The sequence below is a fragment of the Lontra canadensis genome, unplaced genomic scaffold (genome assembly GCF_010015895.1).
Source record: "Lontra canadensis isolate GAN:19392208 unplaced genomic scaffold, GSC_riverotter_1.0 scaffold73, whole genome shotgun sequence".
NCBI classification, from domain to species: domain Eukaryota; kingdom Metazoa; phylum Chordata; class Mammalia; order Carnivora; family Mustelidae; genus Lontra; species Lontra canadensis.
In genome coordinates, this window is record NW_022631067.1 from 10,023,536 (window position 1) to 10,044,979 (window position 21,444).

The 21,444-nt window shown below is 37.3% G+C and overlaps 1 protein-coding gene across 4 annotated transcripts in view; it reads left to right on the forward strand.

Annotated features, from left to right (window-relative positions):
- NALCN (sodium leak channel, non-selective) overlaps positions 1–21,444 on the forward strand; it is a 303,765-nt gene that overhangs the window by 146,296 nt on the left and 136,025 nt on the right. For all 4 annotated transcript variants that reach the window (XM_032881092.1, XM_032881089.1, XM_032881090.1 and 1 more), the window contains 2 exons: positions 224–391; positions 5,084–5,275. In XM_032881092.1, the coding sequence (XP_032736983.1) occupies positions 224–391; positions 5,084–5,275 (360 nt within the window). The remainder of the gene's footprint in view (positions 1–223; positions 392–5,083; positions 5,276–21,444) is intronic.

The window sequence follows — 21,444 nt, forward strand, 5'->3', positions numbered from 1 at the left end:
TTAACAAGTTAACACATTTCATGGATTGCTCAAGTTGTATTTGGTCTGCTACGGTCTGTTGGTGTTTTTCAAAACCATTTTTTTTAACACGTCACTCTAGATCCTTGTGGGCTTTTCATTTTATGTAATAGCTGCTGAAATTCAAATACTAGCACATGTATGAAATATTTTGAAATAAATTATAATTTTAGGTTCCAATTTCACTGTCTCTTTGTTCCTCCAGGTGGCTTTTACAGTACTTTTTGATTTAGAAGCACTTCTGAAGATATGGTGTTTGGGATTTACTGGATATATTAGCTCATCTCTCCACAAATTTGAACTACTACTCGTAATTGGAACTACTCTCCATGTATATCCAGATCTTTATCATTCTCAGTTCACATACTTTCAGGTAATATGAGGAATTTCTGCTTGTCTGTAGAATTTTTTTCTTTCCAGAGAAAATACCAATCACATTATAACAACTATATAGAATTGTATTAAATGGTTATATATAATTATTATATAATAAACACAAACTTGAGGTAAACCCAGTGACCTCTTCAATACCAAAAATAGTGCATTCATAAATTATCATTGTATTTCAAACTTCTAAAAATGCACAATAATAAAGGGAGATATTTTAGATGAAATTTTCTCCTTAGATGAAAAAAAGTGCATTCCAACGTCACTAATTTTATTTATTGGCAATTCCAAAGCTGTTATTTTCAGAGAAATTTTAATTTCAGCTGCCAAATTACAAACTCTCTATACTTCTGGTACCTCAGGAAAGGACATGAAAACGTAATTCACAAAAATGGTAACAAATATCCTACAAACATGGGTGAAAAGCTGGGCCTCTAGTAATCACTGCCAAACATACTGAAATCACAGAGGATATCGTGGGTCAAGCCTTCAGTATATCAGCATCTTTGGAGATAAATCCCTTGTCATTCGTCGGGTTATATCCTTAGGCTTGGTTATCATAAGTGAAGGGACCAGGGCAAGAGATATATGCGCTTTTAAAGCCCTCAATATGAAATGTACTTCCCAATTATGCCATTATATGCTTTTGGGTGATGCTGTCTAGATTTACAAAATCAACAGGAGCATTTAGTACCTGCATTTGATAATTAGTGTAGATGACTATAGGAAATATGCCTGATAATCAAAACAACAAGGTATCTTTTATAAACCTATTAAGTCAGCCAAATTAAGAAAAATATGGTACCTATTTTTTTATTTATTTTTATTTTTTATTAACATATAATGTATTATTAGCCCTAGGGGTACAGGTCTGTGAATCACCAGGTTTATACACTTAACAGCACTCACCATAGCACATGCCTTCCCCAATGTCCATAACCCAACCACCCTCTCCCTCCCACCCCTAGTAACGCTCCGCTCCCTTTGTTTTGTGAGATTAAGAGTCTCTCACAGTTTTCTCCCTCCGGATCCCTATTTCAACAAGGATACATACACATTAGGGGCATTAAAATTCCTCTAGTTTCTCACAGATAACTTTTTAGTGAAAAGTTAGAAACACATTAAAATTTTAATGCAAATATATTTATTTTGAAATTGTGAGAAAAAATGGGAACTTTTAAAATGGTAAACATTTGAGGAATAGCTTAGAAAGTCACATGCATATTTAACCATATAGTAATGACTATCATGAATTTATGATTACTTAGAGACATAATTCATTATCTCTAGTTTTTTCCTACTTGTCTATTTTCGACAAAATATCTAAAATTAGTATGCATGGTTCTAATCATTTTATATAGATAGAGACATAGTTGAATAATATTCTGTCAATGAAGTTTGCAACTTCAGTGTTGTCTTTGATCCTGGATTATAATCTAAAATAATTTAATTTATGTTAATGGTTAAGTGATTTTCATCAAACATGTGTTTAAAGAAGAGCATAAAGGCCAGTGTGGTTGGACTGAAATGAGCATAGCACGCTATTGTCCAGTAAGAAGAAATAGTTTCACAAAATGCTATGGTTCTGACATACCCAGGTAATCCTGATGACCTTGGTGAGTATTTATTGTGCATTTACTATGTGCCAGGCACCGTGCTGAGTGCCTTGTGCTGTTTGTTACTCACCACTGTCCTGTGAGACAGAGAGCATACACGAAACTGAGATCCCAGACTTGCCCAAGACCACATAACTAGCAAGTGGCAGAAACTCATTGCTAAGAAGTTTAATTTTATAGTCTAAATTCCTAGCCATGCAATTTCTAAAGTATCTCACTTGTAATTAACAGAGATCTTAAAAATACAGACTTAGAAATATGACCAGGAAAATGGGCTTTGGAAGTAACCACAAAATGTTCTATGGTGCTTGTCTTTCAGAGTATGGCTCACTTTATTCCATATCAGTAGGAATGCAAAATCTAAAGGCTTTATTGGATAAACACAGTGAAAAGCACATTTATCCCCAAATAAATGAAAAGGCATAACTAGAGTCATTGATAAGGATTTTGCCTTTCCAGGGATGCGGCTTACACCTTTGAAACTGCTGATCAAATCTGCCATGTAGGAGTCGTGTTAAGTTCTGCTTCCAGCTAATGAAATATTAATTTATCAAAGTTGCACAGATGTGCAGAGGCTGTTTTATTAGGATTTGGGATAGGACTCAAAATTACTTTGACAATCTTTTAAATATGATTTTAATACAAGCCGTATTAAAAGCTGAGCTATAAAGCCAGTTAAATTGTTCCTGTAAACTTGCCTGGACTCAGCTGTTAACAATTAGATACTGAATCATTTATGTCTGAGAATAACAAATCTGTAAGAATGTAAAATCTTTCCATATTATTATTCTGGATATTATGTGAATGTTAATATTTTAATAGCACTTATGATAAAGCTATTCACTTGTTATTTGGAAAGATGGCCTGAGTATCATATGTTCTGATTTGGAAACATAGGTAAATTCTAACAGGAAGACTGGTAGCTTAACCATGTATATAGCACAATGCTTACTTGGAACAATATGATTTTTCACAGAAATTTTCTGTTTTTTCAGTATTGTGTGAAGGAATTAAAATTAACAAGGAAATATACATTTTTCAACTTCTTTAAATGTTTGTCCTTTAGTTTCCTATCCACGTGGCTACATTTGTATTCTGTAGACAATAAGAATGATAAAATTCATCATCAATATTTCCTGTTAATCCAAGTCCTAGAGGAGTAATGTGGCTTCAGGTACAGCATTGTGCAGAGGCTAAAATGGTATCATAGGGACTCTGTGTATTTACTCACCTTTCTTCTATGTCAGTATTATTAAGCAGGCTTTCCCCATATAGTGTCAAAGACAGCTCCCCAAAGCTCAAGGCTTCCGTGGTGCCCACAGTAATGCCAATTGGGGATAAAAAATGCCATGTCTTACAGGTCCAACAAAAGTTCCAAGGATGACTCAGGTTGTTGTAAATATTCCCTTCAGGCCCAGATTGTGGGCATCTTGGAGTCCCTTCTGGACCTCATGGACCAAGAGTGGAGCAGGAATAATTTGACAGAGGAAAATCAGAAACTGTAGGAAGATAGGAATGTTGGAAGATTACAAACACATATATGTGTAAAAATTAAAATCTAGGTCTAAAGTACTTCCTGTTCTTTACTATATTGAAAATAGACTATTCATTTTTCTTCTCCTAAGAAGACTTCACAGGCACCTACAGCTCTTACTAAACCGTCTTAGACAACCTTATGTTATTTTGTTTGTACTGACCATATTTTATCTATGCCCAGATCGCAGTTTTCCTTTTCCTGTTTCCTATCTCTAAGCCTTTGATTTGCCTTATAATCAGTGGTATGCCACAGTTTAATTAAAGCACTTTTTCTTCTCAGAGGCACATTAAAATTATGTTGACATCTTAGACTTAAAGAAAAAATTCTGTTTTTCCATGCTTTACACTTCAATTTTGGATTATACACTAATTTATACTTTTAATCTTATAAATATGCCCTTAAGAGCTGTGCTTTGTAAAAACAAAACTAAAAAAAAAAATTAAGCTATGCCTTTGTATTATACTGTCTTTGCAATTATAGACATTGTACCTTATTTGTCTGACACAATGTCTGGCACATAATAGTCAATATTTGTTAAAGTGAGTGAGCAAACTAATTAATTAATAAGCAGCTATGAGGGGGTTACATTTATATACTTACAAAACACCTGAGCATGCATATGTGTGTTTAGATGACAAGCTAAGCAAATATAACAAAGATCAAAAATACAAGTCTTACATAAGACAGAAGTTTGTTTCTCTCCAGTAGCTGGTGGTGTCCAGGGAAAGTCAGTGGCTCTGCTCCACCTGGTCATGCAGGAATCCAGCTGTTGAGGTGGATTGAATCTGTCAGTCTCCATACAAGCCTTCTATTTCAGGTCCAAATGGACTACTCCATTTGTTTCTATTTCCCTGCTGAGGAAGGCATAAAGAGTAACCAAGGCAAGCCAATTTACTTCAATGGGCCAAAAGTTGCAAATATTACTTCCTTTCATATTCCGTCAATATGAACCCAGTCCCCTGGCCACAGCTCACAAGTGGGGTTGGAAAATGTGGTCTAAAGTCCCGGCCAGCCACTTGCTAGGTTAAAATGCCGAAAGTTCTGTTATTTAAAGGAAGGATAGGATGGATATTAGGGTATCAGTCTCAGGCATAAGTAAAGACTCCTTGTTAATAGACTTTTTAAAAAATGTCTTACATATGGTAATACATAGGAAGCTTTATTCTATGTGACAATATAGCTAATATTGAGCTAAACATTTTCTTCTACATTTGAACATTAGGGAAAAAAGTCACTTTAATTTCAACAACGTGAATTAGTTAATAGCACTTTGAATTCTCCCATTGCATGTCAAAAAGCCTCAGTTTTCCTACATTCATTTGGGATCTGTCGAGTTCTGGCTCTAAGGCTCTAAGAGCTCAACTGAGATCTTAGTTATGGTATTGTTGTTTTTTGTCTGTAGCTGCTCAAATGGAAAAGTATGATTTTTACGAAGTCCTGTGAAAAATGAGATTTTGGTGTGAACTTATTTAAGATTCAGTGTAAAAAAATAATCAAGTACGTATGTTTTTCTCTCACACAACAGGTTCTTCGGGTAGTTCGACTTATTAAGATTTCTCCAGCACTGGAAGACTTTGTGTATAAGATATTCGGTCCTGGAAAAAAGCTGGGGAGTTTGGTTGTATTTACTGCCAGCCTCCTGATCGTAATGTCAGCAATTAGTCTGCAGATGTTCTGCTTTGTTGAAGAACTGGACAGGTTTACAACGTTTCCGAGGGTAAGAATGAAAAATGCAGCCAATTTAATTCCTCCTTCCTGTTTTTACAATAATGGTTAACATCAAAATAATTTCCCTTTAAGAGTGGTTCAGAAACACAGTCCTAGTTTTGATAACTTGGAATAATTTAGTTTAGATATTTAAAATGGTCTCTTCTGCAGGATGCAGGCGTCTGAGCACCTTTCAGCATTGTCAAGTTATACATCAGTTCTTTAAATTCTGAAAATAGTCTGATAGAATGAGATGCTGAAACTAGTCAAGATGAAAACTAGGGTTCTTAGCACCTATAGATGAAAATAGAACAGAATTTTTAAATAGTTTTTTGTGTCTTGAGAGTTACCATTTTAAAATCTGTTTTATAATTCATATATTTTTATGACAAGTGTAATCTAGAAGGGGGTTTTGATTTTCAATGTAATAAAATTCATAAACTCTTCAGATTTCAAATGTCTGTAGAAGATTGTCTAGTTCACGCTGCTGCATTATCATTAGAATTCACTTAGGCTAAGAAGGAAGTTAAAAATCAATCAATTCATAAACAGAACTCATAGAAAATATAGCTCTAATCAAGGATTCTGAAATTTAACTCCATGTGGATTTAGAAACATGAAAATAATATAACTACCAAGACAAAATATATATATTTTTTCATCATAAGCTGAACTAGTAAAGCCTATTATATGGGAAGGATGATCTTGGGGTTACAGCAGGATGTAATGCATTTTTTTTTCAATAATCTTTGAGGATAAAGGTGTCTATACTCAAACTGGTAGAATAATAAAGCCTGGGTGTTTGTTTGTTTAATCTTGTGCTAAATTTGTTATATATCACCAAGCATTTGTTGAGTACGTCTAAACAACCAGGCAATTTTGGTGATCTTCGGACAGAAACACAACTATATCCCTTATCTTCAAGAAATTCTCAGTTGAAGGGGTGCCCTGTTAGTAAACATGAAGCATGATAAAAGCAAGCTCAGGTGTTCTGGGAACCCAGAGGTAAGGGCTGTAACCAGGACTGGAAAAATCCAAGAAGGTTTCTTGAAGGAGGCAGTTACTAAAGAACAGTTGTAGGTAGCCAAGTGGAGGAACAACACAGTGTCCCAGGTTGGGGACAGCATATGCAAAAGGTCTGAGGTGAGCCATTCTTGTTCCAGAATTTAGAGGAGAGGGAAAGGTCAATGTGAGAGAAGGACATAAGACCAAGGAAATTTTAAGTTGGATGAAAGTGTGATTGTGTTTAAATGCTGTTGAGAGAGCCAGTAGAGGGCGAGGTTGAAGACATGTGAGCCACAGAGGACAGTGGCAAGTTTCCAGAAGCAAGAGTCCAGAGCACTGTCACAAAGACTGGTCTTAGATAGGTGTTGACTTGTCCTGTGTCTGGGTGGTGATATAGGACAGCGAGCGAAACCTAAAGTCACAGTGAGTCTTTGTTCACTTACTGCCACAGTGCAAATAACAGGCCAAAATAAGCACTGGCTCCCAGCATTCACTGAACAGCACTGAACAGCACAGGGTAGCTGTCAGGTGGGAAAGTACAGATGTGGCAGGAGGGATAGAGAAAGATGCCTCAGTTGAGGCCCCTGGATGATGCACCCTCGGACTAGAAGCACGTGGGCTAGGAATATGGCCGTGCATAAAAGCATGGCGGCCTGGAATGGAGGGCTACCAAGTTTTTACCTCCAACTCCTTCCGGAGGCCTCCCTCATGAGCCCGCCAGGCACACCTTCCCAGTGCCTGTGGTCAGGCCACAGGGGTTGCAGTTGGCCTGGAGCCAGATTCTTCAGCAAGAAGTTCACCTGCTCCTGCTGGGATGAGGGTGCGGGGGAGGGGGTGGGGTGTGATGCAGGCAGAGATGACAGTGATGTCACTAAGCCCACCTCCTCTTAGTCTGCCCCCTTATGGAGGAAATGAAAATTGCAGAATGCCACTTTCAGAAAAACACTGAGACTGTCGTTATCACAGTCCATCTCTGAGACCAGGTTAATTCAACACACAGTTTTGAAGGCCCACTAAGGGTCAGCCATTAGTCTATGAAACAGGGGATCCTAAAAAGAAAACCACCCTCGGTTCTCTTCTTTACGTACACAGTCTTGTCTTAATTTCAAGTCTTCATCTTTTACCATCTCCGCTAATCTCACGTTACTGATTTTATATCTCTTCCCCCAAAGCTCTTTGAGCCAGATGGTTTTGGAGTTCATAATATTCCAACTACTATAAGGGTGGTATCACCCCCTTATTGATCAGAATTGTTTAAGTCAGCACCCTGTCATCAACACACTAATGCTTCTTTAGCAAAACATCCACCTTTGGACAAAGAAAGAGAAATAAGGACAATAAATAAGTCTTGGGTCAGATTGGATTTCTGCTACTAAATGAGCTCCCCAAAGAAAGAGAAAGAAATATTTTAGGTATTTTCAAGAATTTTCAAATAGTGAAGCTGTGAATCGGGGCTGTGGCATGTGTAGGAAGGCATTGCAGATAGTGTGTACTTCTTGTCTTAGAGATCTGATTTCTTGTCACTCCTCCAGCACTTTTCAGCTGTTTGACACTGGCCAAATTATTCTTGGAGCTTTTATTTTTTTCACATCTAAACTCCAGGTAAAAATAGTATTTTGCCCATACCATTGTGCAAATTGAATCATATACAAAAACAACCCCACTCTGGACTTAGCGTTTTTCAAATATTATATTCTAGGAGCGCCTGGGCGGCTCAGTCATTACGCACCTGCCTTCTGCTCAGGTCACGATCTCAGGGTCCTGGATTGAGCCCCACATCGGGCTCCCTGCTCAGTGGGAGTCTGCTTCTCCCTCTCCCACTCCCCCTGCTAGTGTTCCCTCTCTCGCTGTGTCTCTTTCTGTCAAATAAATAAATAAATAATAATACATTGTTAAGAAAATCTTATATCCTATATAATATATTTGAGGCCAGTATTTCAGATTCTGTATGAAAGACCAGGCTGCTTCAGAGCCATCTCAGGTAGCCCCTTGGGATTTGCTCCATTTTCCAGCCATAATAGTAATCAAGGAGCATTACATTTTCGGGTCTCCAATTACTCAATTGTGTCTTTCTGCCTGATTACTTTGACCATCTTAATGAAAGCAGCCCAGCAACTACGGGGCCCCCTAATCAGTGATTCTGCGGCTGACAGGGTTGACAGCCTAAATGTGTGAAATGACTAGGAGTAGATTTTTCCTTGCACATGAACATAATTACGAGTCAAATCCCTAAAAAATAATCAGATTTTGCAAGAAATGTTAAAAAACATCGCGGCTACAAAAAGTAGTCATTATCATTCCCAGTCACATAAAGCTCCAACCGTTGGCGCTACTTAGCTGATAGGAAATCATCAGAAGAGATGGTCAGAAACACAGGACTGTCATTGTTAGATTTCTGTAGGACACTCATCTATGGGTCTTACCCCTTCTCTTCTTACAGGACCTCTCCTTCGTCATCCAGTGGTTGGGTACCGAGGCGGGTTGGTTAGTTACGGTGTTAGCCAGAGCGCGCAGCACGTCGTTGTTGGGAGCCGGCCTCCAAGATGGCCCAGACTCAAGTAAAGGTGATGGAAATAAGTGCTGGTTCTTCAAGCTTCCGTTTTACTTTGGAGTTCATCATGTGATCTTTCTTACACCTACTTCGAGCTGTGGGGTACGGGAGAGTCAACTGCGTGCACACTTGAGAGGTGCCGGGAGAACGCCCGCCCCGAAGAGTCCGGTGGGGACAGGTCCAGCCCGGCTTGGCAAAGCAGCTCAGTCTTTGTGCCCAGGGAATGACTTTCCTTTGGCTCTTTCCTGAACCAGATCCTGACCCGGCCACCCAGGGGGCATGTGCTCCCTGGAGAAATAGGACTAGATAAGAAACCACTTTTTAACTGGACTTGATTACATCTCGGGCCCAGCAACATCCCCCCGTGAAACCCTCCAAGAGGACCTGACGTGGACACGTAGAGGTGATGTCCCCACCCACTTTTCAAGAAGAGAAGCTTGAGGGCAGAGGAAACAGCAACGTGGGCACACTAAGTGCCCACCTGCTGACTGACCCTCTGGCAGAGCTCCAGCCACCCTGAAAGTCCCCAGCTACTCCCTAAAATCCTTGAAGGTGAAGAGATCCTAAGGGACCCTTCACTTGCATCATTCCACCAGTCCCCTAATGGGTCTCCCTGCCTCAGCCGCCCATCAGTCATTCTCCATTTACAGCAAAAATTAAACTGTCTCATGGCACCCTCCTGTTTAAAACGTTTCAAGGTCCTCCTTTCCCTCAAGATAACAAACATTTTAATATGGTTTTCCATATCTTTCTCTTTCTCTATCCCTAATTACCTCTCTGGGCTCATATTTCAGGATTTCCCCTACCACATCTTTCAGAGGCAGAGAGGGCATCTGTCTTGCTCAGCAAATGCCCTCGTGCTTAGCACAACACTTGCTAGTGAACAGGCTTTCAAGGCTAGACCAAAGCAAATTTCTCTGATCCTTCCACACTGTATCAAGGTCAGCATCCCAGATTCTTTCTTCCACTGCTGCCTGCTCCTCAAGGAACCACTTTACCCTCCATCACCCTAACCCTTATCCCACCTGAAATCTTTGCATAAATCTGTCAGAGTACTTTGGCAGAAAGTAGCAGAAATCTTGACTCCAACTAACTTAAACAATTGGGAAATTTCTCACAAAATTTGAGACTACGTAGATTAGGCAGAAAGCCAAGATTCTGAATCTCTCACTGAAATGATCTCAGTTGTGGGTTGAATTATGTGCCCCCAAAAGATATGTTGAAGTAACCCAAAATGACCTTATTTTGAAATATAAGTGCTAAGTTAAAATGAGGTCATGAGGATGGGCCCTGACCCAGTATGACTGATAGTATATGAGAGGAGATTTGGACGTAGACACAGACATACACAGAGGGGAGATGATATGAAGACACAGATGGAGAAGGCAGCCATGTGACTGGGGTGGCGTCTACTAACCAAGGACCTCCCAGGATTGCTGGCAATCATCTGAAGCTAGAAGAGGCTGGGAGAGTCCTTCAGAGGGAGCATGGTCTTGCCAACACTTTGACTTCACACTGCTGAGCTGTGACAAAATGAATTCCCTTGTTTTCAGCCACTCAGTTTGGTACTTTGTTAAGGTAGTCCAAGCAAACTACAGCAGTTTCTTCCTCCATGCGTTGTCTTCATGTGTTAGCAAAACAGGTGCAGTATTTCCAGAATTTGCAATACAATCTTGAGGAATAAGAGGGTCATCTCTGTCCAGGTCTCCTTCTTTAGGAGCAAGGACACCTTTCCCAGTACCATTTTCTATTTCCCCCACTTTCTGTCATCAGTCATTCGCAGGATTGGGTAACTTGGTCATCCCTAGAGGAATCATTGGCAAGATGACTGGAGTCAGCAGAATTGGCTTCCATTAATCACGTGGGAAGCGATGGCTATTGGAGAAACAACTACAAAAACACCACAATGGTCAGACGCAAAGTTTGGACAAGATTTCTCTCTCACGTTTCTCATCTCTAAAGCTTTTATATGTCCGGTGCAAAAAAAATGTGTATAAATAGACATGTGATAGGAGGAGGGCTTGTGGTTAATTTCTCCCACCAGAAGCATCTGGGCCCCAGCTCTTTGCCCACATAGTATCTGCAGAGCAGCCAGCCTATGGCCGGGCACAGAGTGGATTCCTGCTCTCCCTCTTTTTACGACGGTCGTCACTTTCTGTTACACACCGTCGACATTTATGCAAGCTTCTCTTGCCTCTACTAGACCACAAGACCTGGAGGGTGGCAGCTTTGTGCTCTCTTTTCCCAAAGCACTTACCACAAAGCCGATGCCATGGGATCAAAATCATCAGGAAGTAGAGTGAGGGCAGAAACAACCAGGGAGCTTCAGCAGACAGTCCCATGAAATGGAGAAGAGAAGCTTGAAATTTGTTAATGGGGAAAAAAGGAGGGTATATTGATAGAATTTAATAAAACAAGTTTGTCATCTCAACCAATCACTTTCTCTAATTTGGACCAAACAGACACATCACTGCTAAGCAGAAATCCCAAGGAAGATCAAGTCGTGCTATGAGGTAGGATATCCACCCCCACCAGTCCTTGTTTTGTTGGGACTAATAGCTTGTATTACAGGGAGAATAATTAGATTAACTCTTCATGATGGAACAGCCTGTACAGTCAAAAGGCCCAAATGACAGGCAAGAACCACCAGACTTTAACAAAGACAAAACAAGTTGAGTGTTTTCTATAGTTGTCTGACACAAGCTAATGCTTTTAAACATCCACTGTACATCTTCCACCAACTGAATATCTTTATTCCTTTTCTTCTCCCACTAATGAAATAATACACAGGCCTCATTTGTTGTCCAGTTCTACAAATGGGGAGTTTCTAATTCATAAGCAATACATTACTGTCTCTAAGAACAGGTTCTTGAATTTTAATATATTATGTATTTCATGTTTTCTTAACTTGCATTTTTTAATGTTAAATTAAAGATTTAACATAATTTAAAAAATTAATTTGCATTCTTAAATGTTAATTACTTGCTCTGTTGAATTTTCACTTATAAAATTATGTCCAAAGCAGTTATACAATATAAGCAGTAAATGCTATAAAACACTTTATTACAAATTAATTTCTGTCTCCTCTCACCACCAAAATGGCTAATCATGCCTTTAGTTGTACTGAACAAATTACTGAGAAATTGAAATAAATAACTTGCTCCTTAATTTTTTTTTCTTTTTTTTTTTTTTTGGCCAGATACAGTCTGGCTGTATTTCTAATAAATTCAAGGTATAGTTTATCTTCAAAAATATAGTTGTTAGTTCAATCTTTATTAATTTTTGTTTTATTCTTTCACATATTCTTAATTTTTCATGGAATATTTCAGACACACAAGGAGATATAAAGACTAATAAAGCGTATTCTTCTGTGGCTTGACAAGCACAGTGGTAGTTGGTCTGCAAGGCCTTGAGTGTCCCTTCCTTATCACTCACTTCTCTTTCCTGTGGAGAAACACTTTTTTTGAATTTGCTACTTAATGTTCTTAGTGCATTCCTCTATGCTTTTAGTGCATATAGAAGCATCAACTAAAAGTCACATATCTTCAGGCGTAATTTAAACCTACCTTATATAGTCTCAAACTGTACTGTTTCTTCTGCTAATTGCTTTTCTTTTCTTTTTTATTTTTTTGCTCAACATTATGTTTGTGATATTTATCAATGGGTACATGTACATGTACATTTATTTCTCTTGTGGTTTAATATAAAACTATATATTGCCTTATATTTATAATGCACTATTCATATGAACACTTCACAATTTGTTTTCCCATTCTCCTGTCAGGTAGGTGAATTCTCCATGGGTTTGGACAGGACTTATGAATAGGATGGAATTTCACTTCTGTGAATATGCTACTAATCAGTTAATTTGAGCCCACCAAAAAGGAATTATGCTGGTTGTGCCTGACACACTCAGTGGTACTGGGTTCTTAGGAGAGGAATTTGTTTCAAGAGTCTCTTGTTGGCTTTGAAGAAGTAACTGTCACGTTCAAGGGCCATGTGGCTAGGTCTTGAGGGTAGCCGTTAGGGGCTGTGTGCTTCAAGAATGCAGGATCCTCAGTCCTGCAACCATAGGAACTGAATTCTGAGAACAGTCTGAGTGGGGCTGAAGAAACTCCAAATGAGACCACAGCCCAAACTTCACCTTGATTTCACCTTCTGAGATCCTGAGCAGAGAACCCAGTTACACTGTACCCACATCTCTAACCTGCAGGAACCACGTATATTAAATGGGTATTGTTTTAAGGTGCTGAAGTTGTGACCATTTTTAACACAGAAATACAAAACTAACGCATGCAGGTTTGGGATGTTTGTTCCTCATATTTTGTGACTCCAAATAGCGCTGCTCTGAGCATTGCAAATGAACTTGTACACATGTGAAATTCTGCACATGTGGATGTTTCGGGGGGGATACGTAGCTCATATGTAGCTAATAGTAGATATGTAGCTAATAGTAGAATTGCTGAGTCTTAGGATAAAGATAACTCATCTTCAGCGGTATTGATTATCTTGCGTTCCGGTGTCATTTCCCCGGTGTATCTGCCAACAGCAGTACATGAGAAGGTTCTCTGCTTCACAACTCAGCAACACTTGGTCTTGTCAGGCTGTGTTTTGCTTTCAACATTTAGCTCTTCATTTAACCTAAATTGATTTGTGTGGTTGCTGTGAGATAGGGAGCAATCTTATTTTATTTCCTTTCATATCCTTTGGATAACCCATTGTCACAGTACCATTTATTGACTAGTCTTTCCATTCCCCGTGGTTCTTCCACACTGGCTGTGTCAGAATAGGATTCCATGTGTGTGTGTCCTGGTCAAGATACACGAACTCCTTTTTCATCTCCTTTGGCCATGAAAAAAAATTTTTTTGTCAATCTCTGATGAAGACCAATGAATATCCTGCCTTACTCGAGTAGTTCAGTTAGCAGACTCTTGCTTTCAAGGGTCTGTGACTTTGCCCCTTGTGCCTGACAGTGTATGAAGAACCAAAGGCTAGCAGAGACCATAAATCCCCTAAGATTGCCTTTTTTTGACCCAAGCTGCTTATTAGCTTTTAGTCCCAGGGTTTCCATTATTTCCTTAGGGTCTTAAATAGGCCCTTTAAAAGGATTTGTTGCATTTTAACCAGAATTTGGAGTGGGGGATTACCAGTTTTTTCTCATATATGATCAGACACTGAGGTTCACTAATATAATTTTGAGAACTAAAAAAATCCCATTCCATTGATTATCTTTCAGATGTATATATTTCTTTCTTTTTTTTTTTTTTTTCTGTAGACACAACCTGATCCCAGGCCACCCCAACATCTGCCTTCACCATCTGCAACCTCGTTATTTGTTTGCATTACAGATATTGTCTCCTCTTGATTCTTATAAACTCATGTTGGTGCTCCCCTAATTGCTACACCATTGAAATCCATTTTCCACAAAATATTGGATACATCCATTCACAATGATTGACTAAATAGTGTATGTGTTTTGTTGCTGTTTATAATTCATCCCATGTTCTGTGTGTGATGGAACTATGAAGCGTCCACACATGAACAAACATACTAACTGTCCTCTTTAACTTGTGACATAGTTAAGAGTGTAAGGAAGAAGTCAACTTATCCCATAGCAGACACATAAGAAAGAACTCAATGAAGCCAGAAGGTGGAATATGGTATCAAAGATGTGCTGGAGAATATTTTAAAATTCTGGGAACCTACTGTGTGCTAAGCACTGAGCTTCCAAATATCACCTCATTTTAATAAGAGGGAGGGTTTGCTTCTGGGGATGGAGGTCTGCAAAGCTCTATGAAGAGTGGTCTTTAGGGATGTGTATGGTTTCAACAGGTAAGAACTTGGGTAATGGCGTTAGATGAGAGTATCCCTTATCAGGAAGACAGAATGAGTAAATCAGAGACATGGAGAATCACAGGGCCTGGAGGGACAGATGAGAAATGAACTGCAGTGTTCACTTCTGCAGCCAGATGATAGGGTGTTTTCTGCGGTTGGAATTGTGACACAGGGATGTGGTTGAGAAGATTCATTTTGTCATTCTTATTTTCTTTCTGGAGAATAAAGGAGAGCTATTTTAAGGAAGGCTACCTAGAAGAAATACTACTTCTCAGAGGAGGTATTTTCATTGAACAAAATGTATTTTTATTGGCCAAAGACAAAAGTGTATAACTGAGGAATTTGCAGCACTGTCAGGACAGGAAGGGAGGTAATTTTTAATTTTTTCTGTGTGCCATTACTGTGTCAAATCTACAGTGTCTTAAAGTTGGTTCCATCAAAGGCTTTAGGCCAAATTCATCCATGTCTAGACCTGGCCCTGTAATGGAAACTAGTACCCTGCTTTAAATTTTAAAGCATAGCTTTAAAAGTGACTATAACTTAATGTAACCATCTCGCCCCAAAAAGCTGTAAAATTAACTTTATTTTCTTTCCACTGTAATATCAAAGGGATTGGTTGTTTTTTTTGTTTGTTTGTTTCTTTGTTGTTTGGTTCGGTTTTTTGTTTTTTTATTACGTTTTGTTTTGTTTTGCTTTTTTTGCTCCTAGTTGAATTTCTTTCTGTGGTGATTCATCAGTGGCATAGTGATAAAATAATATCTGGTGCACTTCCTTTTAAAGGGCGATTTTAACGCAGCATGAATCACACAGAGACAGCTGTCTTTTCTGTTTGTGTTGACATCAATGATCCACTGAACTGCAGTTATTAGAATTTCTCCTTGAATAAAGCATCCTTATATTCCAACCCTGAATCCCAGATGGACACTCTTTTTGGGGGGACCTTTTTTGCACTTCATCGTATTTTGGTTTTCTACCAGTCTTCACATTTGCAGTTTTCCAACTATTAATTACCATATTATACTACTATTATTTTAATAATCAATCTACTCCGTTCTGCCAACTTCGGAAAGAAATGAGAGTAATTAATGAGGAATATTTGCCTCAGTTAAGATGAACTTCTGTAAGGATATTTTCTGATGAAAATATTATTAAATATTTTGTTGAGTCTTACCTACAAAAAATAAAAATCAGTGATTAGACATTTCAGCTTTCTTCCCATGACTACCTACAATTCCCCATCATTGGAAATAGACTAGTAGTACATGTTTTAGAGGATGTGCTGCAAGGTAACAGGCAATGTAATGCAACAGGTAGTATACTTAAGGTTTTTAAATGTCATGAAAACCCAATTTCTCAGCATAACACTCTAAACACCTAGCAGTAAGCACATAACCCAAAATGCAAGGGTGCTTTAGTAAATGACTGGGGCATTAACTGAATACCAAGTACTCAGTTTTCTGTATTGCACGAAAGTTTAACAACAGGCCCCTTTTATATTTTGAATACCCTAATTGATTTTCGTAGGTATAACTGATTGGGTTTTAATTTCCATAGCGGTTTTATAAGTGATTAAGCTACTACCTTTTTTATATGTTTGCATTTACATGTGAGTTCTTTTTTTCCTTTCATAATTTTCGTACTTCTAGTTATAGCCTTTTCTTCCTACTCAAAGAATTTACTTTAATGTTTCTTGGAAGGATGGCTTAGTGGTGATAAAAATCCTTTAACTTTTGTTTGAGAAACTCTTGAACTCTCCTTTAGTGTAAATGATAATCTTACTGGTAGAGTATCACTTGTTGCAGATTTCTTCCTTTCAGAACTTTTTTTTTTTAAAGATTTTATTTATTCTTTTGACAGACAGAGATCACAAGTAGGCAGAGAGGTGGGCAGAGAGAGAGGGGGAAGTAGGTTCCCTGCTGAGCAGAAAGCCCGATGTGGGACTTAATCGCAGACCCTGAGACCATGACCTGAGCTGAAGGCAGAGGCTTAACACACTGAGCCACCCAGGTGCCCCTTCTTTTCAGAACTTTGAATATATCATATCTCTGCTGGACTGCGACATTTCTGTTGAAAAATTATCTGATAGCCTTATAAGATTCCCCTTGTGTATAACTGTTTTCTCTTACTGCTTTTAAAATTCTCTCTTTGTCACTACTTTTTGCCATTCTAATTATTATGTGTCTTTGTGGACCTTCTTGGATTAATCTTGTTAGAAACTCTTTGTACTTCCTGAATCTAGATGTCTGTTTCCTTCCCCAGATGAGAGAAAACTTCAGCAATTGTGTCTTCAAATAATATTTCTGTCCCCTTCTCCTTCTCTTATTCTGAAATCCCAATAATATAAATGTTATTATGCATGATGATATTGCTGAGTTCCCTAACTCTTTTCTCATTTTTTATTATTCTTTTTTCTCTTTGCTTTTCAGCTTGGTTACTTCCCATTACCATCTTCCAGATTGCTAATCTGTTCTTCTACATCCTCTAATCTACTACTGATTCACTCTAGTATATTTTTTTAAATTTGTGTTCTTGAGTTCTTCATCTCTGACTAGTTCATTTTTTAATATTTTCTGTCTTTTGGTTGAAGGTCTCACAGAGGCCTTCCACTCTTTTCTCAAGTCCAGTGAATATCTTTATGATTATTACTTGGAATTCTTAATTAGACATATTGCTTATCTCTGTTCATTTAGCACTTTTGCTGTGATTTTTGTCCTGATCTTTCATCTAGAACATATTCCTCTATCTCCTCACTTTGTCTAACTTTCTGTGTTTCTTTCTATGTATTTGGAATGTCAGCTACATCTCCTGATCTTGAAAGTAGTAGCCCCAGTTGCAGTTTTGAATATTCTACTTAGTCCTTTGTAACTCTCTGCAAAAATCCAAAAAGTAATATATATAGTAATATATATATATACACATTAATATGTACATATATATTGTTATATAGAGTATATTATATATTTTATATATACATGTAATATATAGTATATTATAATATATAGTAATATATATTACAGAGAGATAAATATATATATACATATATATATAAAACAGATAAAATCAACTGTCAAACTCTTGTCAGTATCTGAAATCACTTATTATTAACTATTTCATATATGGATTAAATGCAGGACCATTTAATGTAATGCATAGATTCATTCTTTCTTACTCCTTACCTCATTGGTATAACACCCAGCAAGTCAGTGAACCTGGAGCTGAGCTGCCTACCTATGCAGAGGACTGTCTCCAGCCTTCTTGAACATCTTCTCTATAAATCAATTTTTAAAAACCTTAATTTTCAGGAAATGTGATGGGATAAAGTTTATGTATACACATGAGTGAGCTGAGTACATGTGCAGGCAGACTGGGGGTGAGGGAGGAGGGCAGCTGTACTAGGCAAATGGAAGTGAATAGCTTACATCCTATTATCCTATATTATGCAATACAAAAAAGGGAAAAATAGTACAGGCCAGACAGGCACTAGATATAGAAAGAATCCTGGTAGCTAGTCCAGGCTTAGGTCTGTAAAATTGCTTCCATTGTTTTTATTGTTATTTTAGCTTTCCACATGCACTTAATTCCGTTCAGAATCCCAGGAAAAAGGCAGTGGGTTAAGGGCAAAAATCCTGCTTCAAACCAACAGAGAGATACTAGATACATTTCTGTAAGAAAAACTGGAAATTCGATGATAAAGTATGCAAAATATATGAATGACAAAAAATGATTCCGCTTACAGTGTGGACAATACTGTATATCCTTTCTCTTTGGATAAGCCACATTTTTCAGGCTGAGTGAAAAGAGGCGTAAAACCAATGGGGCTTATGAAAAGACATGGCAAAATAAGAAAAAGGGGACACTGTCTTGGAATATAAGGAAGAATTTCTGCATTATCTAACTACATAAAAATTATTGAAGTAATCTTAAAATGGCTGCCATTTCAACAAGACATGCAAAGAAATGTTTGTTGTATTTGGATCTATTCCAAAAAGAATAGAATTTGTTAATAAGGATTACAGCAAGATCAATTAAATTTAAGCCAAATTTAATAGAATTAGTCTAAAGAGAAAACAAAATTGAAACTACAGTGAACACAAAAACACAGATGTGCAACGTAAAGACCATCTATGTTAGCTGGAGTCAAGACACGAGGGTGACTCCAGTCTTTCTATCAAATATAGACTTAGACAGGTAGATGAAAAATGATAATAAGGTAAAAACAAACTACTTCATAGAGAAGCATAATTATTCCTGATTATGTCAAGGAAGATATTTCCCCAGGAGTCATTATTACTGATAGTAATAATTACTGTATATGAGACTCTTTACATGCAAGCCCTTATAACAAGAAGTTTCCATTGAGAGAGAGAAGTACACATATACACACATAGATATCCCCTTATATCTAACGTAATCTCCAAAAAAACTATTAAGGAAGTATTTTCCCTGCATTATAGATGTTATAAAAAAAAAAGAGAAAAAGCGAAGAGGAGCATCATCAAAAGTTGGTGAGAACTAACAAGAAAATGTACAAGGCTACTATGATAAAAAGTGTGATTTAGGGTTAACATACAGATGAATGGCCAAACATGTATTAAAAAGACATTTGGACAAGAAAGTATCATAATGGGTGATTATAAGACTAATTATTATCAAACAAGCAATCTTGGGGATACCAGAGTCTCCCCGTACTCTGTATTACAATAGCTTCCAGATGAATTAGACCAAGGATATTTGAAGTGTGAAAAGGTAAAGAAAAAAAAAAAAACAAACAGAGAAAATGTCATCTTTCATCTTGGATGGTCAAGAACTTTCTAGGCCTGAAAGAACAAATTTGATTTCTCAGACAAGTCAAAAATAACTTCCATAAATAGTTTTTAAGAACAAAGGAAAACATGAAGATGCAACCTTAATTTCTAATGCACGTCAGAAAGAAAGTGTTGAATGGACAGCATCGGTTATTTTTATTTTTGGCTAATGGTGATGTGCACTGCTGGCAGAAAGCCCTCTCACACATTGCACGGGGCAATGAACATTTGTGTAACTCTTCTGGGAATCCGTTTTTCATTATATATGAAGACACCAAAAAGCATTTTTTTCTCTTTTATGTAGTGATTGCATTTCTAGAAATCTACTCCAAGAGAATAACCAGAGATGCACACAAAGATTGATCTTTAAAATTATACTCTTTGTAACATTGTGAAAATTTTGAGACAGCTTTAATGTCCAACCACATGGAATGTCTAAATAAATTTTAAATGTGGTGGCATGTCATACAGTTATCAAAACTATATTTTTACAGCCTAATTTAGGAGGTAAGCCATCCATAACATTCATGGAGGTGATAAAATATTAAGCAAAAAAGCGTAATAACAACTATGTTTGTAGCTGAATTCAGTTTTGTTTCAAAGACATATAAATGCCCAGAAAAAAAATATATAATATGTCCCTTTATATATCTACTCTTACCAGAGACATAAAAGTTGTAGAAGACTAATTTTAGTTATATAATAAGACTAATTTTAGTTCATAACTTATAAAATCAGCTTTATTAAAGTTAAATCATTTCAACTAAACATTTATTTGTAAACAACTATCAAATCTATTTTTCAAGGTATTAGAGTTGGGGGAAATCGGAGGGGGAGACAAACCATGAGAGACTGTGGACTCTGAGAGACAAATTGAGGGTTTGGGAGGGGAGAAGGGTGGGAGGTTGGGTGAGCCTGGTGGTGGGTATTAAGGAGGGCATGTGTTGCATGGAGCACTGGGTGTGGTGCATAAACAATGAATCTTGGAACACTGAAAAGAAATAAAATAAAATGAAAAATAAAAATAATTATTGGTAGATGTTAGAAAAAGAATACAGACAAGGCTTTGAAATCTATATTTGTGAAAGAAAAGAGCAGACAATATTATTTGCAGTAAAGCTCATTATTTGTCAACTTAGGAAAAATGTGAAATTAGAGCCCATTCAAAGAGGACAAACAATGGCAAACTCCATTTCTAAAGTGTAGGTTTAAAAAAAAAAAAAAGGCTAAACTATGAGCTTTTTCTGACCATAGTTGCTTTCTATTTGACGTCACTTGTCACGTAGGAAACCTTTTTTCTTGAGCATTGTTATGCAAACCAGTGGTAAGAAAACACTTTAATGTCCTGTGCGGATTCCATGGTACTTCCATTAAAGAAGTTTTCTTGATAAATCCTCAGCTTATTTTACAACAGGACATACATCTGGGTTTAGGAGCCCTGTTTCTTGTGTATATGTTACTAAATCTTTATTCACCAAAAGTAAAATGTCAGATTTCCTCTGTGTTTCTGTAGCACGTATTTGCCAATGAAACGCGTCATTGACATCATGAAAATTTAATATAACTGACATTAGCAAAATCACTAATTAAGAAATAGGGCATAAATACTCCCCGAAACTTGACAGTCTGTTCTATGAAGAAAATTAATTCAGAAGTTTCCTATTTGCATAAACCTCCAGGTCTCATTTTCACAGCTGTTTGTTCTGTCAGCTAGATGGTTGCATTTCAAAATTATTTTAATATAATCGGTGGGAAGTATACCTTTCAACTAAAAATATCATGCTCTGCAAGAAAGATTGTTTGGGGAAAAATTAAAGTTCTTCAGTTCATCTTGATCTTTTTTCCCTTAAGATAAGTGTTTCTAATATAGGAACTTTAACCTTTACGTCGTAAATGATTAATACAGTTTTATTATTAAAACAAATTAAAATTCTGTGATTTTTAGATTCTCATGAAAATGAAAATATTGTGTTCTTCCCATAT